Below are 26,396 nucleotides of genomic sequence, written 5' to 3'. Positions count from 1 at the left end.
ATGCTAGTAAAGAGGACTTTGCAAGGTTGACAGTACTGGGTTTTCCGTTGTTGTTTCCTGTGCCCAGCTCATGTTGCGTATAAATCAGAAAACTCTGCTCAAGTTACTAATATTTATGATAATCTGTGGAAAAATAGAGGCAATTCAAGCAGGATCACTAAGATAACAGCATACCTGTCCGTCAGTAAACTGGCTGTACTGTTGTTGCTGCTGCTGTTGTTGTTGTCCCTGTTGAACCTCTGCTTGTCCTACCTAGAATACATGGGAGAAGCACTTACCAAAACAGGGTGCAAATACAAAAGAGTAGAGCCAATATTTCTGCTTCCACTTTTATTTATTTTTATGTTCCCCAGATCACATATTATTCTGTAGTGGAGCAGTGACCTAACTCCCTACCCAGCAGTCTACATTTACATGCATAAGGATAGACTCTGCCATCTAATTTTCCCTCTGTGGGAAAAATGCCTAGCAACACACAGCTAGTCATTAGAGGCACAGGCAGTCATCCTGGCAGTCACTTGTAAGTTGAAGGTTTACTGGATGAAGGGTCACAATTGCTTGCTGTTAACCAAGTTTCTATTCTGTCATTGATAGATAGAGAAAACCTTTTAAAACTGTTCCTGTGCTAACAGTAGCACAGCTGCTGCATTGCTTACATTGGGCAGATGTCTGACAGCCAGGTGTGCCCATCTGAACCGAACATGGACAGCAGGCACTCACTGCAAACTGACTACACTCAGAACTTCTATGCTTAAGGCTCTGTAGATGGTGGTCATAGCTTTGCTCCTTAATCATAACATTTTAGTATGTGATCATACAACATTATTCCAGAACAAAAGTGACTGAAACACACAGAAATCTACAGGATGGCGAATGGCCTTTTTGAGTAGTCTGGCAAAAGATAAAACTCCCTGTAATAAAACAAAGCTACAAGGCTGATCCCTGACTTGAGCCACCAGCTTCTATTGCTTCCAGATGTGAAAAATAACATTCTCTCTCCAACCTCAGCCTTCAAAACTCCTTCAAATGATACACAAAAGAGCTAGTAATCAAGGCTGGACAAAGAATCTGCTCTAGGAAATGTGCAGAGACACATTAAATCACAAATGATTTATTCCTATAAATCAATTCCTGAACAGTTTTGCTGCATACATGGTTAATGATCGGCTTGCCAAGATCAGAAGTCCTCACTGCATTCATTGTGCTCCTCTGTGAAATATTTCTGTTCAGTCAACCCCAATGAGTTTAATGAAACAAAACACTACTGGTTAATTGTAATTTAACACCAATTGTCCAATTTCCCAGCCCAGGGTGACTCAGTGCACTAAAATACCAGCCTACCTGCTGCGGATTTCCTGGGGCAAGGGTCTGGATTTGCCCCTGTACCACTTGTGTTCCAGATACAGGCTGAGCCAGACGAATATACTGCAGCTGTCCAGCATTCAACTGCACCTAAGGATCACAACGGAAGGAAAGAACCTCATTAAACAGGCCATCTTAAAATACAAAAAAAACTTTCCAGTACCTTTCTACACCTCACTAAATGCAGAAAGTTCGAACTACTTGCTCATGAGCCTTTGACCTCGGGTTCACAGTGAATTTCAAATGCAAGCAGAAATTTTCCAAAACCAACCAAGTGGAAAACATTCCTCTCTTGTTACACTCAGAAATCGTAGTTACGGGGTCTAAAAAATGTACAATCAAACATTAGTAGAAACTATCGAGCTCGTCGCTTTTAAAATCTAAGTCTTGTTATCATCTCCACGGGAAGGTACACTTGTGTTCTCTTCTCCTTCCCCAACTCTCCCGAAGACAATGACTTGCTTGCGTTTGTAATAGTAACATGTGTGCACATGTTCAGAGATGTTTGAAAGGCTTCCTCTCAAAGTGCTAGTCTTTTAAGCAAGGATCCAATTTCATGGGTACCAGCCTCTCTCTGCTACCTTGCCCTTATATATGCAGGTTTGGACAGAGAATATCAACAGAATTTTGACCCTTGGAGAGGATCAAAAAACCTGATCCCGTATCATCAGACAGCTGCACAAGGGTACATTCCAAAAGGGATTACTGGAAGATAGTCAGCACTGAGAATTCCTAGCTGATTTTACAGTTGCCGAGGTCAATTTTGAAAGGTCTACTATTGCTCCAGATGTAACATCAGCTAACTCAACACAGAACAGGGAATGAACCTGGGACTTTCACAGTGAGCACAGCATTTACCAAGTGAGCATAGAGGAAATAACAAAAAGCAAAGTTGACCAGCCCGGCTGTAGAGGGAGCTGTTAGCCAATCAGAACTGTTGGACAGTCCCCCACAGTCATCTTATGTGCATTTCCTCCTACCCATTTGCCTGGAAAGACTCCATCCCATTCTCCTAGTTACTCCAACTCATCTGCCTTGATGACCATCTTCCATACTAGAACTTCTGGAAGTCCTTCTTTTCCTTGGCCAGTGATTCCTCATTGCAGTTGTCAATAGGGCCTTTAACCAGATCTATCCCAAAACCTAACTTCTATCCTCACTCCTCCATCTCAACATAAATGGGTGACCAACTCACCCCCCTTGATCCTTAAGTCTTTTTTAGTTTATTCTTTCACCGGATGTGGGTGTCACTGGCCATCCCTAATTGCCCTTGAGAGGAGGGTGGTGAGCTACTTTCTTGAGCACTGCAGTCCATGCGGTGGCTTGACCATTTTGCCTATTGTGTTCTTGCTTCCGTTGGGAGAGGGTTAGGAGCACAAGGCTCTTGTGTAGGGGCCTGTGATCCATCCAATAAATTAGCTGGTTGTCCAGTTAGTCAGTCTAATGCTGTACAGGCTGTCTGATGGTGGGGACACCAGTGCAGATCTGTTCCACTAGAGGACACCGTGGTCAGTGTGCACCAGGTAGGAGCATGGATGAGTCAACCTATTCAAAATCTGGCTGGGCTAGCTCTGGTCTTGAACATAATTCCTTGGTGAGAGAGTGTTGGTAGATCCTGCGCACTGTGGTGACAGCTGTACGACAGGGCCTAGTGTGCCTGCCAGTGGTCCTCTTTCTCCCCGCACCTTTTCTATCTTTGTTGCCTTGTGACATGGTTGAATTGTATGTGGAAGAGTTAGGAGCTACGTGCATAAGCTCCTACTCAATGTGGACTCTGATGGAGCCAGACCATTCTGCAGTGGCGTGGACCGGTAACCCAGTAAGGCCAGGTGGACATCATCATTTTGATTCAACAAGAATTTGCGAGTACGGACCTCTCTTTTAGCCTCATCATTTGCCTGTGGGTACCTGGGCGAATTGATGATGTGGACTAAGCCATATGTCTCTGTGAAGCAGTTATTGGTGGACTGTGGGCTGTCAGAGAAAACCAAATCGTGATGCTATGTGTGGTAAAAATTTCCTTGAGCATGGATATTTCCGCATGCCAAGGTGGGCCCATGTAGCCATTTGACATTGATCCACTGAGTGTAATAATCAATGATGATAAGAAAGGTTTTATCCTTGAAGACAAAACAATCCATCCCGAGACACTCCCACGGTCGGGATGTGAAGGAGGACATTAGTAGTTCCTTGTCATATTGTCTATGGATGGCACAAGTAGTACAATTGGAACTCATATCCTCAACAGCTTTGGAGATGCCTGGCCACCAGACTGAATGAAGTCCCACACTTGGTGATACCCAGGTGTCTCTGGTGTAATCATTGGAAAGCGTGTCTAGCTGAGGACCCTGGCATTGCAGACTAACAAGTCATCCATGAGACTAGGATGACAATGCTGATCAAAGTATTGCTTCAAAATACAATTGCTAGGGACAGATGCAGGTCATCCAGGAGTACAATGCTCCCGTATCTGTGCACTCAGCATCAGCTTTCTGGGCTGCTCAAATTCTTCTAGTTTCTGGGTGGTCGTTGGAAGGCACTTAGTAGACAAGGAGACACAGGACTCCACATCCTCAGTGAAGTGCACATCGTTCTGTGTAGGCTTCCCCAGGAATGCGGGACAAAACATCAGCTGGACGAATTCTGTAGTGGCGTGAAACCTCATGAGCTTTAATTGAAACCTTTCACTGTGGGTGGCATCTCTGCCAACTCTTCGGTGTTAAGCTGGGTGACTAATGACTTATGATCAGTTTGGATGGTGAATTTGAGCCCCAGGACATAATGCGAAAACTTTTCACAAGCCCATGTGATCACTAAGGCCTCTTTCAATAACAGCATTCTGCTGCTGTTTCTGTCAATGCCCTGGAGGCACAATATACTGGTCTGAGAGAGCTTTCTCACTGAATTTCAAATAATTCTAGGCCAATAGATGGTGCATCAGTCGCAACTACGGTGGGTAGGTCTGGGTTGTAATGGGCCAGTATTTCTGTTGACATGAGCATGCTCTTGATTGTGTCAAATGCCTTCTGCTGATGTTCCTTCCAGTACCAGGCCTGGTCCTGCTTCAGGAGTTGTCATAGCAGTTTGTTAATGTGCGCAAGGTTGGGCAGGAACTTATCCAGCTGATTAACCATGCTCCTAAAACAATTAAGTTCTTTAAGTTAAGGGGTGGTGGAAATACTTGATGGCTGCCATTTTCTGACCATCTGCTTGGATGTGAGATGCGTGAACAATATGGTCCAAGAAGCCGATACTGGGGTTAGAGAACTCTCATTTATGATTAAGTGAATGTTGTAACACTGTTCACACCTTGGCATCATGCTCCAAAATAATGGATCCATTATTATCATCTAAATGGCAGATAACTCCATCCAGCCCTTCCAAAACGCCAGTCATGGTACGTTGAAGGATCTTGGGCGCTGAGGCAATTTTGATTGGTGGGCGGTTAAACTTGTACAAGCTGAAGGTTGTGATAAATGATTAACAATTTTGACTCCTTGTCTAAAAGGTGCCAGAAATCTCTATTGGCATCTCGGTTAGTGAAAACTGAGCCTTATGCATTTTGCCAAGCTTTCGTCGACAGATGCCATGGGGTAGACCTCTCTCTTTACAGCCTTGTTCAAATGCCTGAGGTCCACACAAATACGAAGTGAGCCGTTCTGCTTGGGTGCAGGTGCCATGCTGGAGCATCATGAAATCAGTTGTGTTACTGGTGATATCATGCCCTGGTATAGCATGAAGTCAATCTTTTGACTCACCTTTTATGAGAGCGGCTGGGGGACCTTTCCTGGGGTAAGGAAACACACCAGCTTGGCATTTGCCTTTAAAGTAAAGTAATGTGGTAATCTGTTTGGAGCTTCCTCAGACCAGTAAATAATTTTGTAAATGCCCTCTCGACTTTGTCCTGTTTGTCCTGGCTGTTTGGATCTTCCACCTTGTAAAGAAGTTACAAATCTGAGCAGGTTCTATGGCTCAGTAATAAGCACTCCTGATTTGGGATAACAGAATTTCTGTAATTTTTCTTCCCTTATGACAAAGTGTGGCAGTCATCTACCCTTGGCACCTTCAGTGGAGTGCCTCCTGGACCATGCGGTCAAGTCATGGATGGTTGGATAAACTCAGGTTTCATCCACTGCACCGTATCAGAAAGAATGAACACTCCTGCACCCGTGTCCAACTTAAAATTGGTTTTGTGAACATTGACTATGGCATGTGAACTCCAAAAGGTCTCCTGAATTTTGCAACTTCATCCAAGAAAGAAACTTTGTATTCCTCTGTATCTTCTATTTCCTGCATCCTGCTTGATCTGATTGGTCTGCCTTTAAATTTTGGGAGTAGGAGGCTCTGTTGCGGCATACTAATTTAAAATGGCTCTGCCTCCTGCGGGAATGACACTGCATTTATGGCGGGACATTTTTCGCACTTATGGGGTTTTCATGCAACAATGGGAGCATTGGATAATGGCAGTGACTGCCCACTCTTCGTCTGGGTCTGCTTTTTAGTGGTGGTATATCTATTGATCACAAATTATACTGAGATAGTGGTCTGACTCCACATCACCTCCGATTAAAACTTGATTCTGCTTCCATAGCTCAGCCTGTCTTGCGAATTGAACTACCTTAGATAATATTAGCTCTTTTCTGGATTGCAGAAAGTCAGCTAAGGTCACAATATGGTCTCAGATGAGTTCCTTCTTCAGAGCCCCATACTATCAGCCAAACTACACAGGTCATTAACGAAAAAAAAAATCAATACTTTCTCTTGATTCTGGACTGCGCCTGTTAATCCTTGCTAATCTATAATAATGATCCTCTGGAAACTGAAATACAAATCGAAGGCCTTTGCAGGTTGCTGCATCTTCATTAACATCCTGTCATATGAGAATGTCATTGGCAGCAAAGCAGATGACAGAAATGTGCTAACCTGCTCTTTATCAGGCTTCTGAGCTAACCCTGAAGTGGTCCTATACCTGTTGAACCTACAATGCCAAGTTTTTCTAGTGTGCTGCTTGGTCGGGCCCTTCTATGTGGTCAAAGAAGTCAGGTAGAAGTGGGACCCCTTTCCACGATTGCGTTACTTTAAATCGACTGTCTTGGTTCTCCATTGGCGCCTTTCCTTCCAATTCCTAACTGCAGTCATTCCCTTGCTGCTGAATTCGCGATGGCTTTCCCTATCCCGACGCTGGCAGTTTCGTTGGAGATCCTTGCGATTTGGTTAGTTTACTGTCGTCCTTTTTGGGTGTCTCAGGGAGAGACACCAGCTGAAGAAAAGCATCTAGTGAATGCTCAGCAGTCTGCCGGAAGAAAACTTCTTTTTAATTCTTTGACGGGATGTGGGTATTGCTGGCAAGGCCAGCATTTGTTGTCCATCCCTATTTGCCCATGAACTGAGTGGCTTGCAGCCATTTCAGAGGACAGTTAAGAGGTCAACACATTGCTGTAGATCTGGGGTCACATGTATGCCAGACCAGGGGAGGAGCACTACCATCTAAAAAGACGAGGGCAGCAGGTAGATGGGAACACCACCACCTGGAAGTTCTCCCCCAAGCCACTCACCATCCTGACTTGGAAATATATCGCCGTTCCTTCACTGTCACTGAGTCAAAATCCTGGAACTCTCTTCTTAACAGCACTGTGGGTATACCTACACCACATGGACTGCAGCAGTTCAAGAAGGCAGCTCACCACCATCTTCTCAAAGGCAACTAGGGATGGGCAATAAGTGCTGGCCCAACCAGCAAAGCCCACATCCCGTGAATAAAAATAAAAATTCCTTCCCTAAAGGACATGAGTGAGTTTTTACAACAAACAACAATGGTTTTGTGGTCATTATTAGACTTTTAATTTCAGATTTTTTACTGAATTCAAATTCCACCATCCACCATGGTGGGTTCAAACCCAGATCATTACTCTGGGTCTCTGGGTTACTAGTTCAGTGACAATACCACTACGCCATCACCTCTCCTGTTTGAAATTGAGCTAACCCAAACAAGAAACTTGGTATTGAGGTAATGATAAATCTTCACTGGGGTTTTGTGTCTTTAAGGGTTGCTGGGATAAAAGCAATAGTAAGTGTTTGAACCATTTTCTATATCTGTACTGAAATCTTTCCAACCAGTTTGTATAGTGTAATTTAGTTCATTTTATCTTGTTTAATAAACAGTAATAAACAGCTGGCAGACTCTTGTGAATGTGTTCAGTAACTGACCTCCAGGGTTTCTAAAACAAAGTTAGGATGTACCAAGGGGCAGGTTTCATTCTGGGATATGACTTGCCCAGTACTAGCATCAACTGGGATCATACCAAAGTGAGGGTTCTTGCAGGATCAAAATCCTTGAATTTCAGTGGGATCTGTGAATCCTTAAAGAAATGAGTACATGGAGGTACTGGGCATAGAAACAGGATTTGCAGTGAAGTATATTGCACTAGTTTGAATTCAAAAAAATGGCTTTCACTGTTGCCAAGATTTTTCTGGGAGTAGAAGATGTAACAGTATATTATTTAAAATCCTTGACTATGGCAGATAAATTGATGGTAGAAATAAAAGCAGGATTTTGTAAGGATGATATAATCAAAGTAATTACCCAGTGTTTGGAATTAAATTATGAAACACCTGAAATTGGTGTGTCACAGCTAGAGTTAGCAAAAATTCAATTGCAAATGAAGCAGTTTGAGATAGCAAAAGAAAAAGGGATAAAAAACTTAAATTGGAGGAAAAAGAGAAAGAGAAATGAAAAAACTCGAATTAGAAAGAAAGGAGAAAGAAAAAGGAAGAGCAAAAGAAATGGAAGTGAAAAAGCTCAAATTGGAGAGAGGAGAAAGGAAAAGAAAAATTGAAAGAAGTGAAAATGCGAACGGTTGAGCTCAAGTTCCAAAGAGAATTAAATCAGATAACATACCTTGGCTAGAGCAAAGTCTAAAGGAAGAAAGAGGAGAGACTGGTTCAGAGAGTGATCCTGATTCCACTGTGAAATTTGAATTAACCAACAATCTTCGGTTAATGCTAAATTTTCAGAGGGTGGAGTTGAAAAATATTTCACTTCATTTGAAAAGATAGCTGTGAAGTTGAATGGCCAAACGATGCTTGGATCTTAATGTTACAAAGTGTCCTGTCAAGTACAGCTATGAACCTACACACTAGTCTGTCAGTGGAACAGTCTGCAGACTATGAAACAGTTAAAAGGACAATACTCAATACTATGAGCTTGCCCCTGAGGCTTATCAATTAAAATTTAGGACTTTAAGAAAGAAACCTAATCAGACATTTGCAGAATTTGAAAGAGGAAGAGAAATGCTATGGGATCAGTGATTTTGATCACTGAAGTTAGAAAAAACTTTTGAGAACGTGGGGGAAACCATGATTATGGAAGAATTCCGAAATAGTATTCCAGTAACCATTAGAACTTATTTAGATGAGCATCAAGTATTTAAGATCCGAGAAGCAACAGTTTTGGCTGATACCTAGTGTCTTACAGACAGTTACATGTGGGGAAATGGTAACATGGGAATCAAAAGGAAACTAGAGGAATAGAAAAGCTGGGGATGGAAAAAGGTTCTAGGGGACAAACAGAAAAACATCAAAATAATAAAGGAGATAGATTAGAACCTAAAAGTGATGCAGATGCTACAGCAGGAACATCCTGGATTGTTCCCTGTGTTGTGACTAGATCTCAGGCCCATAAAATAGACAGGAAGAGGAAGAAATTATACAAAAAAGGGAGATGTAGAAATTCAGCTATCTGACGCTATTTTCGAAAAATTAAATAAAAAGAAGAAAAGTAAAGAGAATGAGGCTGATGTGTTTAGCAACAGGCTGATCCTGAGTTCAAAGAGCTGGATCAAACAGCCTACTAAGAGACCAAATCAGAACCAATATGTGAGTGTTATTATTTAAAAGACAAAGTGCTGATGAGGAAGTGGAGGCCACCTCAAATACCAGCTGATGAGGGATAGGGAGCAGTTCATCAGGTGGTAGCTCCATCTGGGTATCAGAATGAAATTTTACAAGAGGCTCATGAAATTCCAGTGGCAGGTCACTTACGTATTAGGAAAATACAGAGTAAAATACAGAAACATATTTATTGGCCAGGATTCATTAAAAATGTGGCTGAATTCTGCCAGACATATCATACATGTTAGGAAGTGGGAAAACCCCATAAACCTGCTCCTTTAATTCCGATGCAAAAACAGAAAATGCTGGAAAAACTCAGCAGGTCTGGCAGTATCTGTGGAGAGAGAAACGGAGTTAATATTTCGAGTCTATATGACCCTTCTTCAGAGCTGAAGAGAAGTGGAAATATGATTAAATTTATAGGACAGAATTTTTGGGTCGGTGAGCAGGGACTGGGCCCACTTGCCGACTTGTAAAATGATGCACGGTGACGTTGGGCATGTCTCCCGACATCATTTAGATTGTCAGTTCGGCGGGCACGCAGCTGCGTGTTAAGCTATTAAAAAAGTAATTAAAGTGGTTAAGAAGGCTGCCCGTCCAACCTTAAGGTTGGCGGCAGGCGAAGAGCCCTGGCAGCCTTCGCATTTTTTCATGAATCCTCATCCACAGGCAGGATGAGGTTTGATGAAGGATTTATTAATTAAATAAAAAATTTTGAAAAAGTTTAATGGATATGTCCCAGCTCATGTGACAATTTCACATGAGGGGGACATGTCCTTAAAATTTTTTTTTCCTTTATTAAATTTTTCAGAAATTAAAGTAATCTCCCTGAGGCACATTTCTGTGCTCTTTTGCACCCACGTGCAAAAGAACGCAGGCCCCGGCTCAGGGAATATCCCCCCTCTCGCCCGCACAGGGAGTTCACAGCGCTCTCAGGTGTGCGTCACGCTGGGTGGGCCTTAATTGGCCCGTCCATGTAAAATGGCGGCGCGCACCCGATCGGGGCGCCGATCGGGTTCGCGCGCATTCCCACCCGCCCCTGCACATCATCCCAGATGGGGGAAAAATTCAGCCTATACTGTTTATAGTGGGGTGGGCAGGTGGAGCTGGATAGAAGGCCAGGGATAGGTGGAGACAAAGGAGTGATTGACAAAGATGTCATGAACTAAAGGACAAAGGGAGTGTTAAAGGTAGTGGTTAGTGCTAAAAAAAAGTGCTGACAGTGGCATAAAGGTAAGAAAGCAGAATGTGATAATAGCAGAACAAGGGTAGCATCATGTGAAAGAACAACATGGAACAAGTAATAGATGGCCCTGTAGGAAATGGGGTGAGGGGGGAGGGGGCATTGGTGGGGAAAATAAAAGGATAGAAAATGGGATAGAAAGGGGGTTAGAAAGGGGATTTCACATTTCCACTTCTCTTCAGCTCGGAAGGGTCTTATGAACTCGAAACATTAACTCTGTTTCTCTCTCTCCACAGATGCTGTTACGCCTGAGTTTCACCAAAATTTTGTTTTTGCTTCAGATTTTCAGCATCCGCAGTAGTTTGCTTTTCCCTTGATTCTGATACCAGCTTTTGAAGAACCATTTAGCTGGGTCTTAATAGATTATGTAGCAGCCCACTTAAAAGGTACTGATTCCCACTTCTGGTTTTAGCAATTATGGATGGTTCAACAAGATTTCCTGAGGCAGTGCCTTTGCGGAAAATTACAACAAAAATGGTAGGTGAAAAGTTAGTTCAAATCTTTACAAGATATGGATTATCTAAGAAGATAAAATTTGAGCCTTGATGCGATTGTATGTCACAAATATTCAAAGAAATAAAGAATAGGTTGGGAAGAAAACTTAAATCTTCAACTTATCATCCACAATCTCAAGGAGCATTAAAAAGGTAGCATTAAACTTTAAATGACTAAAGCCTATTGTCAGGAATGTCATTGAATAATGATTGAAATAAAGAAATTCCATTTTTTACTGTTTCCCATTAGAGATGCCCCTAATGATTCCACAGGATTCAGTCCTTTTGAACTGATATATGGACATGAGGTGAAAAGACCCCTTAAACTAATTAAAGAAAAAAATATAAACCAAGGCTCAGAGACTATACTTTTGACTTGCGTCAAATTTCCAGGAAAGATTAACCGAAGCGTGCGAGTTGGCCAAGAAGCATTTGAAAATCGCTGAGCAAACAATGAAAGCTAGAGCAGATAAAAATGCCAAAGCTCCAAATGTTATTGCCGGAGACAAGTGTTAGTGTTGTTACCTGTCTCTAGTGAACCGTTAAAAGTGAGGTTCACTGGACCATATCAAGTCTAAAAGAAACTCAAGGATGTAAATTATATAGTGAGTATGCCAGACAGGAAGAAAAATCAGCGAGTGTGTCACGTTAATATGATAAAGTGATATTATGACAGGGAAGATAGTCAGGACAGGAGTGCATTTAGAGTATTAAAAGAAATAGGGAGTGAAATAATAATATCAGAGCAGTTCGAGAATGAATCAGGAGTTGAAAATTCTGAAGTTGACCCTCCAGTAATCAGATTGGTAAATACGGCAGTGCTCAAAACTGCCATGGTGACTTACGAAAGCTATCACAAACTCAATTTATGCAAATAGACCTGGGAAAAAGTCTTTGGCCATACATGATGTTAATGTGGGAGATGTATTACCCATAAAGTAACATCCTTACAGGCTCAATCCAGATAAGTTAGCCCAACTGAGGGAAGAAACAAGTTCATGATGGAAAAATTACATTATTGAACCAAGCCACACTGAAGCTTACCTATTGTATTGGTACCAAGACCAGATGAGTCGCAGCAATTATATATAGATTATCACAAAGTCAATGCGGTAACCAAGGTGGATTCATATCAATTCCATGATTAGAAGACTGTATCGAGAAGATTGGACAAGCAATGTTCGTTACAAAGCTTGATTTACCAAAGGGATATTGGCAAATTTCACTGACAGATATGGCCAAAGAAATATCAGCTTTTGAGGCCCCGGATGGACTTTTATCAATGTAAAGTTATGTCTTTCGGAATGAAGAAAGCATCAGCAACTTTTCAAACATTAACCAACAAGGTCGTTGAAGGATTATGCAACTGTGTTGAATATATTGATAATCTGGTAGCATTCAGCCAAATCTGGGAGGAACATTTACAACACTTGAATGAACTGTTTGAACGGTTACAAAGAAACAATTTGGTCATAAACTTGGCAAAAAATGAATTTGCCAAAGCAAAAGTGACATATTTGGGCTACACTGTGGGACAAGGCCAAGTAGCACCTAGAAAGGCAAAAATAAGGCTAGCTTGGATTTTCCAGTGTCTAAGACAAAACAAGAGATTCTGCGGTATATAGGCATAAGTGGATTCTATCGGAAGTTTGTTCCAAATTTCAGCACTGTAGTGGCTCCCCTGACAAGCTTTTTAAAGGAAAGGCAAGAAATTTGAATGGGCAGAGGAGTGTCAAGTGTCTTTGACAGCTTGAAAGCTGTACTGACTATTGCACTGGTTTCAACAGCACCAAATTATGCAAAGCCATTTAAACTGGCTGTTGATGTCAGTGCCTTAGATGTTGCTGCAGTTTTATTACAGGACAATGAGATGGAGATCGAACAGCCAGCCAGTTACTTTTCTCAAAAAAGTTAAACCCTTGCCTGCTGAAATACTCAATGGAAAAAAAAACTTTGAGCTTGGTGTTGGCTTGACAACATTTTGAAGTCTACATATCTGCTGAGACTGTTCTTTATACAGACAATAATCCTTTAACATTTTTAGCAAAGTTTCATACCAAGAATCTGAGACAATTTTGTTGAAGTTTAACAACCACATAATTTGAAAATCATTCATGTAGCGGGAAGAGACAATATCATAGCAGATACTTTATCAAGAGCAAACATGGAGGAACCAGAATGTCATGATCAAAATGGACTTGTGTAAAATATGATTTATCTGGAAAAGTCCTTGTGTATTTGATGTAATTACATTGTTACTGCTACAGTAAAATCTGTATAAGTAAAAAAAATGAGCAAATTGCAACAGAAAATGAAAATACCTGTCAAAGATAAATTTTCATTTTTTTCTGTGGGGAGGTGTTAGGAACAATGTATAGCTTTAATTTTAATTTATATTTTGTACTTGGGTGAAGCCTGGTATTTTAGTATCAGTTAGAGGTTTTTGTGAGCTGGGACCCAGGAAGTCTGGGGTCCTACTTGCATACATGCATTGTTGATGAGGTTTTACAACTCTTGAAGTGAAGAGATGGGTTACCAAGGCCTTAGTAGTTTAGTGAAGTTTAAAAAATGTAGAAAAACTATGCTGTTGCCAAGTGACAGGGGTCCAGGGAAACACAGAAGGGCGGTCAGTTAGTGTGTGTATACAGAGAGTAGAGTCAGAAGGTCTAATCTCTCTAATAAGAGATCCTGCAAACCTGCTGGGGAATTGAGTTTAGGGAGCTTGTGTGTCTGCTCTAAAGTTGAAATAATAGTGAGCTTAGATTGTAGTTTTTGGGAGGCTCAGGGAGAGATGCCAGCTGAAGAAAGCATCTAGTGAATGCTCAGCAGTCCACCAGAAGAAAACTATATGAAACTAAGCTAACCCAAGCAAAAAACATTGGTGTTGAGGCAATGGTAAATTTTCACTGGGGTTGCGTGTCTGTAAGGGTTGCTGGGGTAAAAGGATTAGTATGAGTTTGAATAATTTTCTGATATCCGTATTGAAATCTTTCCAACCTCTAGTGTAATATAGTTCATTTTTTTCTTGCTTAACAGTATACTGGCAGACTCTTGTGAATATGTGAACATGGTTTCTAAAATAAAAAGTTAGGATCTACCAAGCCAGGTTTCACTTTGGGGTCTAACTTTTTCAGTATTAACATCAGCTGGGATCATAACACTGTGTATCTCGTGCTGCTTCCACCACTCTTGTAAGCATGTAGTCCTCTGTTGTTGTTTCACCAGTTTAACACCTCAATTTTAGGTATGCCTGGTGCTGCTCATGGCATGCTACTTTGCACTCTTCATATAAACAAGATTGATTCCCCAGCTTGACAGTAATGTTAAAAGTGAGGGATATGCAGGTCATGAGGTTATGGATTGTGGTTGAATACAATTCTGCTGCTGCTGATGGCTTACAGCGCCTCATGGATGCCAGTTTTGAGTTGATAGGTCTATTCTAAATATACCTCATTTAGCACAAAAGTAGTGCCACACAACACGATGGTGGATATCCTCAATGTGAAGACGGGACTACGTCTCCACAAAAAAATGTGGCCATAATTCCTACCAATACAACATGAACAAATTCATTTGTGACAAGTAGATTGGGGAGGATGACGTTAAGTAGCCCTCACGTTGGTTTCCTCACCTCTTAGTGCAGGCCCAGTTTGGCAGATAAGTCCTTCACGACTTGGCCAGCTCAGTCAGTAGTGGTAGTACCAAGCCACTCTTGGTCTTGGGCATTGAAATCCCCTGCCCAGAGTACATTCTGGGCCCTTACCACCCTCAGTGCTTCTTCCAACTGGTGGTTAATATGGAGTAGTACTGATTCATCAGCTAAGGGAGTGGGGATGGAGGTGGGTCATTGCTAATCAGCAGGCAGTTTCCTTGCCCATGTTTGACCTGATGCCATTGACTCCAGACCCCGTGAAGTCTGATGTGTCAAATGAATCCCAGGGAAATTCCCTCCCAACCGCGTGTCATTGTGCTGCCATCACTGCTGCCGATGAGATACGACATACCCAGGGATGGTGATGATGGTGGTGTCAGGGACACTATCTGAGAGATATGATTCTGTGAGCATGACTATGTCAGGCTGATGCTTGGTTATCTGTGGTGCTACTCTCCCAATTTTGGCATCAGCCTCCAGATGATAGTAAGAAGGGCTTTGCAGTGTAGACAGGATTGGGTTTACCATTGTCATTTCTGGTGCCTAGGTCGATGCCAGGCGATCCGTCTGGTTTTATTCCTTTTTGACTTTGCAGCGGTTTGGTGCAATCCAGCGGTTTGCTCGGCTGTTTCAGGGACATTAAGGGACATCCACGTTGCTGTGGGTCTGGAGTTGCTTATTAGGCCAGGCCAGGTGTGGACAGCAAATTTCCTTCCCTAAAGGGCATTAGTGAGCCGGATGGGTTTTTATGAAGTTTTTTGTTGAACATCAACTCTTTTCTTCTCCGCCGATGCTGCCAGACCTGCTGAGTTTTTCCAGGTAATTCTGTTTTTGTTTTGGATTTCCAGCATCCGCAGTTCTTTGTTTTTACTACTTTAAGCTGCCCATTCACTCTCTGTCACTGTCTTTGGCTGGCCCAATAAAATTCAAAAATTTAGGAACAAAAATGTCATTTTATGTCCAAGGCAACTTGCAATGTTAGACTTCAGCTACATTGTCTTTTTCATTTGTTTTAATTTCATAGTCAACGTCCAAATTCCATCACTCCAATTTCTTCAGTTATTCACAAATAGTATTGTTTGTTCACATAGTGCTATTGTTATCCCTGCCTATTCCTCACCAGGCTACACAGCCAAAAGTCCGTTGGGTCTCAATTATCTCTGCTAAGATGCAGAAGCTGCGTTTCCAGCTTTTATTGATTTTACATCATTGTATGGACCTGCAAGCTATTTGGGAGTTCAGTACCGAGAGCCTCAGGAAATCAGCGGAGACATACAAGGTCTGGTAGCAACATGTACAGGGAGAGCATGCAAATCAATATATTTAAACAGTATTCTCACCCACTCAAACTGGGAAATAGGGAACACCTCATCACTATTCTCCTGATTGGCAAGGGCTGTACAGGTGGCTTCCAGCCAGCAGTTCATATTTGGGGGAAACAAACCGTCACCAAGATCAGTTTATTTCATAATTTTACAAAGTGATCCCAAAGAGCTGTACATACCGGTATTTGCTGTATCTCACCAGTGTTGGTGATGATTTGCTGCATGACCTGCATGGTCTGTCCTGAGTTGGATTGAGTCTGCTGCGTTTGGTTCTGTGCTGGAACAATCTGCACCTGTTGCCCATCGCCAACCTGCATCGTCACCGGGGCACTCTGCAACAAAACAGCATGTGAGCAACAGCCTTAATCTCATGTTGCTTCTAGAAGGAAGTACAGGCAAGCTTTTTTGTTTTATTTACAATGAAATTTAAGGGAGAAGTGAATATTTTATTGGCTGAGTTCAGGTTTTACTGTATCCACAGGTGTCTTGGCACAGTTGTTGTCAATGACACTAAATCAACCAAAATTAACAGTCACTTGGGCAAATGCAGGTTAATCAAGGAAATTCAGCATGGATTTGTTAAGGGCAAATTGTGTTTAACTAACTTGGAGTTTTTTGATGAGGTAACAGAGAGGATTGATGAGGGTAATGCTGTTGGCGTGGGTACATGGACTTCTAAAAAGCATTTTGAAAAGTACTGCACAATAGACTTGTGACCAAAGTTATAGCTCATGGAATAAAAGAGACAGTAGCAGCATGGATAGGAAACTGACTAAGTGACAAGAAACAGAGGAGTGGTTAATGAAAATTTTTTGGACTGGAGGAAGGTTTATAGTGGAGTTCCCCAGGGATCAGTGTTAGGATCCTTGCTCTTTTTGATAAATATTAAATGACCCAGACATTGATGTATTTTCAGACCAGACAAAATTTAGAAGTATTATGAACTGTGAGGAGGATAGTATAGAACATCAAAAGGTTATAGACAGGTTGGTGGAATGGACAAGCAAATACCAGATGAAATTTAATTCAGAGAAATGTGAAGTGATTTATTTTGGTATGAAGAATGCAGAGAGGCAATATAAAATAAAGGGAACAATTCTGAAGGGGGTGCAGGGGCAGAGGGATCAAAGGGTATATGTGAAAAAGTCACAGAAGGTGGCAGGATAAGTCAAGTTGAGAGAGCAGTTGTCATGAGGCTATGCCCCTTTATTTTTGAACATAAGAATTTTCAACTTTCAACTGACTGGAATTTTGCAATTTGAAATGGGACAGAACAAACTACTTAAAATGCAAGACCACCTTCCAAAGTGAAGGTGAGAAAGCAAACAGGACACACTCAGGGGAGTGTGAAGAGAGGGACAATTCCTATAATTCAAAGATCCAACAAAACTCATCACAGCTAAGAAAGTGGAAAGACATTAAAATGCAAAGTGCTGGATATTGAAACAATGGCTGACACAGACAGATCCACTGAAAACCCCTTAGAAATACACAATGGGTGAAGTATAACTGGCCAGGCCTGCAGCCACTGCAGAATGACACAAGTTAAGCATCAGGAAAGTTTTCAGTACAGGAAACAGGCTCTCTCTCTTGTGGAAAAAGTGTGCATCACCTGTTTAAGCCAGAAACATTCCAGTGAACAGAGATCTCGAATAATTGAAACATCTTCTACTTCTGACTGCATCCAAGAAACCAGCTAACCTAAATCAGCAGTAACGTTTAACAATCTTTGCCTCAAGGACAAGCAAAGGACACTTATAAGAATATACAGCAAACTTTTTTTTTTAAACTGGATTCTAAATTCCCTTATTTCTGGTACCTGCGTATATGTGAGACGTCGTGATTTTTTTTTTCCTTCAGGTTTAGTGGTTAATAAACTTGCTCTTTCTTTAACTCAAGAAAACCTTGTTTGACTGGCTCCTCATTGCTCACTGCATAAATAGGTAAATACATTCTGATTTGGAAAAGGCATATTGCCGTGAAAAAAAAACTTAAGCTTTTGTTGTGACCAACTGGAGAGGCTGAATAGAGGGGAGTTCCTTCTCATCTGTTTATAACACAGTTAATAAAGTACACGGCCTCCTGGGTTTTATCAATCAGGGCATGAAGTACAAGAGCAAGACAGTTATGTTAAACTTGTATAAAATACTGGTTTGGCCTCAACTAGAGTATTGCATTCAGTTGAGAGCATCGCACTTTAGGAACAATGTGAAGGCACTGGAGGGAGTGCAGAGAAGATTCATTAGAATGGTTCTAGGGATGAAGAATTTCAGTTACGTATATAGATTAAAGAAGGTGGGACTGTTCCCTTCAGGAGAAGGTTGAGGAGAGATTTGATAGAGGTATTCAAAATCATAATTGTTATGGACAGAGTAGATAGGGAAAAAAACTTTCCCTTTGGCGCAAGGGTCGACAACCAAAGGGTACATGTTTAAAGGTTATTGCCAAAAGAAGCAATGGCGACAAGGAGAAATTTTTTTAATGCAGCGAGTGGTTAGAATCTGGAATGCACTTCAAGAGTGTGGTGAAGGCAGGTTCAATCAAGGTATTCAAGGGGGAAATTGGATTATTTGAAAAGAAAAAAAAATGTGCAGGACCACAGGGAGAAGGCATCAAGTGGCTCTAGGTGAATTGCTCCTTCAGAGAGCCAGCATAGACACAATGCTGAATGGCCTTCCAATCTATGATTCTATGAACCAACAACCAGGCAGTAGATACAGGAATAGTGGATCAAATCCTTCCTCTTATCCCAAGTAGATATATATAAACGCTTATTCGTTGTACTATGCACAAGAGACACCTCCACTTTCCCGTCAAGTTGATGGTGGCATTTTTAAAACCACGTTTCAAGTGATGAAGCAGCCTTCCCTTCAAACAGCAATTTTAAATCTCCTGTCAATTGTGGAGCTACCTGTTGAGCAGCCATCCCACCACCAGCTTCTTGGAATGTGATTTAAATGTACTAAAGATGATGGATCAGGAGACTGAGATTTATCGAGTGAAAATAAAGTAGCCAACTGCAGGTATTTAGTATGGAACAGAATCCCTCCAGAAGCATTAGGGTTTGCTTTAAGACAAAAGGAAACATGATCAGAAGTTATCTTCATCACACTGCTCACTTGTGGCATGGGTTGCACTGCATCATTGGTTTTCAAAGTAGAGATTTGAAAGCCGGAATTTTCCAGCCCCTCACACTGGCGGGACCTTCTGGTCCTGCCGATTTGAACTGAGATTTCAAAGGCTCGCCAGCCCTGCAGCCGGTGGGGTGGGGGGGGGGGGGGGGGGGGTGGGGTGGGGGGAAGAGAACCCGCTGCCAGGGAGCGGGGGTGCTGGAAAATTCTGGCCGACAATTGTACTTGTAATACTGTGAGCAAACAGAACCCAGCCACAGCAATACAAGACCAGTCAACAGTCAGTATCCAAAATGCAATGAGTGGGAGCACCATCTGGATCTCAATAATAGATGCATAAAGTGCTGGTAGAGTGTGAAAATGGTCATTTCTAATCTTGTTCCTTCCACATTCCTTCTAAATCCTAAAAGGATCCTGACTGAGAAAGAAAGGGCTGCCTGGAGAGTACTTTGTTTTACCTCTGCAAAAGACAAAGCCTTAAGCTTCAGACAGAGTCTTAAATTCCCAGTCCTAAAATAGGTCCCAACATGTCCCCCTCTTCCCCCATACAAAACCCAGAAGAAGCAAAGCTGAGTCTGAGATTTGAGTTCACTCCACTACCCTGTTGGGAGCACATTGCTTTCATATTAACTGCTGGTATATCCCACACCTACTAGTAACTGCCAATAAATTTGGGATAAAGATAGGAAGCGCTCGAAATACTCAACAAGTCTCTCAGCACCCGAGAAAGGATAGGAAACATTGCAGGTAACACAAACTAAATTTGGAAAGAATATGCCACAAATTATAATTGCTCAATACTTGTGAAGACAAGCCAGAGGCATCTTGTACGACAGGCAATTTTTCAATGTTCTAGTTCTAAGTTTAAGGTAAAGAAGGGAAATGCAAGGAAAGAGAAAGGAAAAGGTTCATTTTCTGTAGCAGTTACACCCTGCACATTTGTTGAAAACTGTAAATGGGACCTTGTTGCCTATAAATTGTTCCTGGAATTCCTGCCATAATTCAGTTAAAACACAACTGGGTGGTTTAAAGCTGATTTTAATGGAAACTGGTTTTGTGATGCAGCCAGGTAGGTAGTTATCCAAATGTATAGTTTCCAGTAGAATTTACTTTTCAAAGTTTTGAGGAGCTTTGATAGAGTACAAAGGGAGAAACTCTATCCAGTGATGGGAAGGTCAGTAATCAGAGGCACAGATTTAAGGTAATTGGCAAAAGTGCCAGAGGTGAGATGAGGACAAATCTTTTTATGAAGTGAATAGTGATCTGGAATGTGCTGCCTGAAACAGTTTCAATGGTAATTTTCAAGATTGGATAAATACCTGAAAAGGAAAAAAAATTGCATGTTTATGGGGAGTGCATGCAAGTAGCATTATTTGGATAGTTCTTTCAAAAGGCTAGCCCAGGCACGATGGATCGAATATTCTCCTCCTGTGGTGTATGATTCTAATGGCTGTGATACTCAGATTGGGGTCATGATACCAGCAGCAGCCAGGGAGATCAGTAGGAGTAGGGTGCCAGTGTTTTCCTTTACGATTACAAAACAGGGCTCTTTCTGCATAGGCTGGGAATTTGATCAGGTAATTTAATCTAAGCAGACCAATTAAAAGTTTAACTGTGTCAAATCATTTACAGGGAGATTCCCATTTATCTGCTAACCTCCATTATTTGCTGGGTGGGAAATTCCACAGGCTATAAAATAATTAAACTGCATTTGAACAAGACTATCTTAAATATAGTATTGTGCCCACCAGAAAATGCTGAGCATCATAAATCTTTATTTTTGCAGGTAAACTGCTGTGTGCGCAGTTTTGAATTTAGGTGCATTTACATTTGGTACTGATACACAATAGTCTGTACCATACACATCTTGTGCTAACCTCAATTCATGGTCTCAGGTGACCCCAGCACTATGAACAATCCTGTAACTAATACTATAGTACTCCCACTGATATATATCTCACAATGCATTCACCAGGAACAAAAGGATAAAAAGTCTGCTGCCAGTCTTTCTCACAGTTCAAGTGGATATAACAGAAACATTTTATGTATGCCTTACTTCAGTGACAATGCGGAGTGTATGGTTTCAGCTGGGTGGCTGCTAATCCTTCACAGCAGAACAGTAAATCTTGAGAACAGAGACCATTTTGGTTTGAGAGAAACCATCCTGTGTAAGTACAGCCCACTTTCCCAGAACAAATCATGTACCATACTGCCATGAAGCTATTACAACAGCACTTTGTGTTTATGTAGCACCTTTAACATCGTAAAACATCTGAAGTTGTTTCACAGGAGCATTATCAATCCAAATGTAATATCGTGCCAAATTAGGAGCCATTAGGACAGGTAAGCCTGGTCTAAAGGGTAGGTTTTAAGGAGTGCGTTAAAGGGTGAAGAAAGGTGGCATGGGATTAGGAGGGGAATTCCAGAACTTAGGTTACATGTTATTAGCATCATGCTGTACATCAAGGCAGGGAGAACATAAACAGAGCAAGCTCAAAGAAAAAAGTACACATGCTGCTTTTCCACTGGGAGTCACATTACCGTAATGGATGATGCTGTAGTCTGAGACTGTGCAACCTGGACTTGCTGCAACTGCTGGACCGTAGCTCCTTGCACCACCTGTGAATGCAACATGCCAAACCATTGGCCCCTCTGCAGCTCAGATTTCATTACATAAAAATTGTATCAGTTAGCAAATATGACCAGTAATCTACAGCACAATATTCTATTCAATAAACAGCAGGGTGCTCATACTGATTAACCCCTCTCCCATGGCCTACAAGCCATTGGGTTCATCATTTTGGGACCATACTGGGCTATTATAGATTTTCACAGACATGGCAATATGTTCAGACTTAGGAATGTGAAAAATTGTCCAAAAATAAATATACATCTCAGCTTTACATAAAAATATAAAATGAACTGAATTCTGTAAAATAAAATGAATCCAATTCTGACCAAAGCTCCTGGATTACATGGCAAAGTCTCAACTACATAATAAGAAGTCAAAAGTGGCAAAGAAAGTTTCATCAGCAATCAGCAAAAGCACAGCCAACTGGACTTGCCTGAGAGTGAGCTGGAAGAACCATGATTGCTGGCCTCAGCTGCCCGATGTACCACAATTTCAATTAGAATTTCTCATGGGCCAATGTTCTCCCTTTTCCAAATCTGTTGTGGGGAGAATTCCACATGTCTCCAGCTCTCTGAGACCCTATCCAATTGGCAGGTCATTGTGCTCCAGCCTGGCTTTTGAACTACATGACCAGGGATGAGTGGGAGAGAGCAAAAGGTAGAGGAATAATAGCCAAGTCCAGCTGCGTCATCACCTGAATTCAATGCTCATGCACTTTGCAGCAGAGGCCGCAAAACTAGTAGATGGAATTCTGGCTGAATTTGCTTCCTCTAGGCAAGGGGCGCCAAGGTCACTTGCAGACCTCAGACCGTACAACATAGCAATATGCATGGCTGCCCTGTGAACCATCGGGAAAGCTGCAGTTTGGAATTCCTAAATGTCTAGCAAAGCACAGATCATAACACTTCTTTTTAAAATCCTGAATTATGTTGATAATGTGAGTTTACAGCGGTCAAACAGTCTGGGTGCAGCCAAACCCAAAATACTTTGCAAAGAGTTTTGAGCCATCCTTTCTCACTGCAATCACATCATGGAGTTCAAGGGTTTTGGTCCCAAACAGCTGGGAATTGAAATTACTCAAATCCCAGCAAATATTTAATCAGACAAGGAACTGGCACTTAGTGTTCATGAACACATGATTGCTAAGGCTTTGAAGGAGACCATGGGGCACAGATCCTATAGGACAGTTTGATTCAAAGGGAACATTTTTCTTTAATAAAACTTTTTGCAGCTCCCTAGAGTGGGTGAACTCCTTACCTGTCCCTGTTGCGGTTGTCCAATGATGATCTGGCTTGGCTGAATGGTTGCACTCCCAGAGCCCTGTTGACCCTGTTGCTGCCCCTGTACCTGCACAGTTGTGGGCTGCTGGGCCAATGTGAAGTAGTACTGCACCTGTTCTGAGCTTGGAACTGTCTGACGGACTTCCTCCTGTTGTATGAAAGCAAAACACAAAGTCCATCTGCCTTAGGTGAGGTAGTGAGAGGTTTGCTATTCCTCTGTTAATTAAGATGATGCCATAGCGGGATAATATACACTAATCTCAGCCACACAAAATTAGCAAATGCTTAGGCTGCAGATGATAGACAGCATAATACTTACAACAGGTATACGGCAAATTTAATCTGTATCAGTACTGTTCTCACCTTGATGAGTATCCACTTCACACAGCATGCTCCCACAGCCAACATAATAGAGAATTAGCAGTTAAACCAATTGTTTCTTATTCCCAAACTGAAAGTTCAGCATATTGACTGCACCATTTTGGTAGTAGCTATGTGCATGAAGCTCCCTATTCTCCCCAAGTAACATGAAAAAGACTTCACTTCCAAAAATCACTAGGACAACAACCAGTTAAGAGAAAGCAGAACTGATCTTAATTTCTGGACACTTCCTGGCTGTCTTCAGCCTCCTGTTACCATGTTTAAATTTGTTTGCAGACAGCTTGTGCCTGTCCCTAATTGTGACAGCACAAAATTTATTCCAACCATATCACGGAATGGGGGATGGTGGAAGGAACACACAATGCACAGCCCCTTTCACTGCAGGATGTCATATTGCCACACAGTCTTCATCCTATTCTTAACCCTCACTTGGGGTTTTAAAACATAGCATTCAGCAATCACAGAAACTCACCAAACTCTTGCAACAAGTTTATTGGGTGATTTAGTGGAATGTATTCCCCTTCAATAATAAACAGAGCCTGGGCATGAATCACACAGACCAGAAGATATCTGGGGTCAGTTAAATCTCATTCTTTGTAGAAATTGGTCTCTATATTTGGCTTCAATACCTTTGGGTTTGGGGTGGGAGTGGAGGTTTAAGAAAAGTTTAAAAAAAAAATTGCCAGGGTTCCTGATCATTATCCAACATTCCCTGATGAAAAGGGCATTCAGTTGGAAGTGGAGAGAACAAGGTCAGGTCAAATTGTAATACATGGCAACCATGGCCCCGAGAATCTTTCTGTAGGTGCAAGATTGATGCAACTTCCACCACATTTGGTACAATCCTCTGTGTGTCTTGCTGACTTGTTGCTGCTCAGTCTGTGTCAGAATGAGCAAACATCCCTCTCCCAGCTCAGTCAGACCACAGCTGAGAGTGTAGGATGTTTACACACACTAGAGCACAGTGTTGGGACTGTGATTCCTTTGCACTGACATTAGATCTTCTAGCACCACAGTGAGAAAGGGTTACAAAACAAGAAGGAAATTAGTACAGTTAATGCACATCAGTTGAATGAAAAGAATAGGCTAACATCATGTGACCCATACCAGGACAGAGCAACTCTGCCAAAGGTTCTCACCTGAAACATTGATCTGCTTAATCCCACCTGTTCTGCATTTCCACCATATTCTGTTTTTATTTCAGCTTTCAGCAATTGTACCTTTTGTTGGTAATTCATAAAAACAGACTGCAAATTCCACAGATAGGACTGGTTTTAAAAGCTAAAGTGGCTGACGCCCACTTTCTCCCCATCTCCTTTAATATTAACTCCCCTCCCCACTCCACCCTTTCCTCCCCACTTCACCTAAAGGCTGCTCGCTGCAGCAGATGGTTTTCATCCCAGAGTTTAAAAGAAGTAGGTGAGAACATTGCAAATTCCCAAACAATAACTTCCCAAAGTTCTTTACGATTCAGGAGCCATTTCTTTCAATTGGAAAATCGCACATGTCACTCTGCTATTCGAGAAGACGAAAGCTGGAAACCAGGGATTTTAAAAAAAAAATTTATTTGCTCTTGGGATGTGGGCAATATTGGCTAGGCCAGCATTTATTGCCCATCCCATTGCTCTTGAGGACATTTAAGAGTCAATCACATTGCTGTGGCTCTGGAGTCACATGTAGGCCAGACCAGGTAAGGACAACAGATTTCCTTCCCTAAAGGACATTAGTGAACCAGATGGGTTTTTACAACAATCGACAGTGGTTTCATGGTCATCATTAGACTTAATTCTAGATTTTTATTGAATTCAAATTTCACCATCTGCTGTGGTGGAATTCAAACCCAAGTCCCCAGAGCATCATCCCGGGTCTCTGGATTACCAGTCCAGTGACAATACCACTATACCACTGTCTCCCCTAAATTAAATTACAGAGCAGCTAGACGAACACCTACTGTTGGGAAATTGCTAAAGCTTTAATAAGGACAATGAATACCTTGAAACCTTCAGTTGATCTGAGAACACCAGCATGGATTTGTGAAGGGTAAGTCATGCCCGAGTAACCTGATTGAATATTTTTGAAGAGGTCACTAAATCAGTGGATGTTATTTATATGGGCCTTCAGAAGGTATTTGATAAAGATCCTCAAAAAAATCTGTTAGCCAAAGTTGAAGTCCATGAATTGCAGGCATGAATTACTGACCTGGTTACAGAAACAGCAAGAGTAGGATAATGGGCAGGTTCTCTAATTGGCAGGATGTGACTAGTGGTATCCCGCAAGAATCTGTGGGGCATCAACTATGTACTATCCAAATTTTTTGATGACAAGGAAAGGTGGCATTATAAGAAGTGAATGAGCAAAACTGTTGGAAATGGATTTCAACGTAGGCAAATGAGGTCATCCATTTTGGATATTAAAAAAAGGATACAACAGGGTACTTTCTAAATGGTGAAAAGCTGGAAACAGTGAAAGTCTAAAAAAAGAGACTGGGGGTGGGAGGTCCAGGTACACAGATCATTGAAATGGCATGAACAGGTACAAAAATAGTCAAACATGGCAATGGAATGCTGACCTTTATATTGAGAGGACTGAAGTACAAGGGGGTACTTTACTATACAAAGTTCTGGTCGTTAGACCACACCTGGAGATACTGTGAGCAGTTCTGGGCACCACACCTTAGGAAAGATTTATTGGCCTTGGAGGGGGCAGAGTTTGGCGTGTGGATTTACTAGACTGATAACCGAATTCTAAGCTTTAAAACACAAGGAAGGATTACACAAACTAGGTTTGTATTCCCTGGAATTTAGAAGCTTAAGGAGCAATTTGATCTAAGTTTTTAAGATATTATGGGGAACTGATGGAGTCGATAATAAGAAACTAGTTCTGCTGGTTCAGGAGTCTAGAATTAGGTAGTATAGTTTAAAAAGTTCAAGCCATACATTTCAGGAGTCAAAGTAGAAAGCATCCTACCTGCAAAGGAGGGTAGAAGTTTTGAACTCTTCTGCAAAT

General features: G+C 41.7%; 1 protein-coding gene across 7 annotated transcripts in view; it reads right to left on the bottom strand.

The window, feature by feature from the left end:
* Positions 1-26,396, bottom strand: part of nfyc (nuclear transcription factor Y, gamma) — a 92,219-nt gene that overhangs the window by 15,137 nt on the left and 50,686 nt on the right. For all 7 annotated transcript variants that reach the window (XM_041212666.1, XM_041212667.1, XM_041212671.1 and 4 more), the window contains 5 exons: positions 22,987-23,157; positions 21,639-21,716; positions 16,146-16,298; positions 1,342-1,452; positions 175-252 (listed from right to left, as the gene is read on the bottom strand). In XM_041212666.1, the coding sequence (XP_041068600.1) occupies positions 175-252; positions 1,342-1,452; positions 16,146-16,298; positions 21,639-21,716; positions 22,987-23,157 (591 nt within the window). The remainder of the gene's footprint in view (positions 1-174; positions 253-1,341; positions 1,453-16,145; positions 16,299-21,638; positions 21,717-22,986; positions 23,158-26,396) is intronic.

The sequence above is a fragment of the Carcharodon carcharias genome, chromosome 19, assembly GCF_017639515.1.
Source record: "Carcharodon carcharias isolate sCarCar2 chromosome 19, sCarCar2.pri, whole genome shotgun sequence".
Taxonomy (NCBI): Eukaryota; Metazoa; Chordata; class Chondrichthyes; order Lamniformes; family Lamnidae; genus Carcharodon; species Carcharodon carcharias.
Note: the sequence above shows the minus strand (reverse complement) of the source record. Positions and strands in the feature narration are given on the sequence as shown.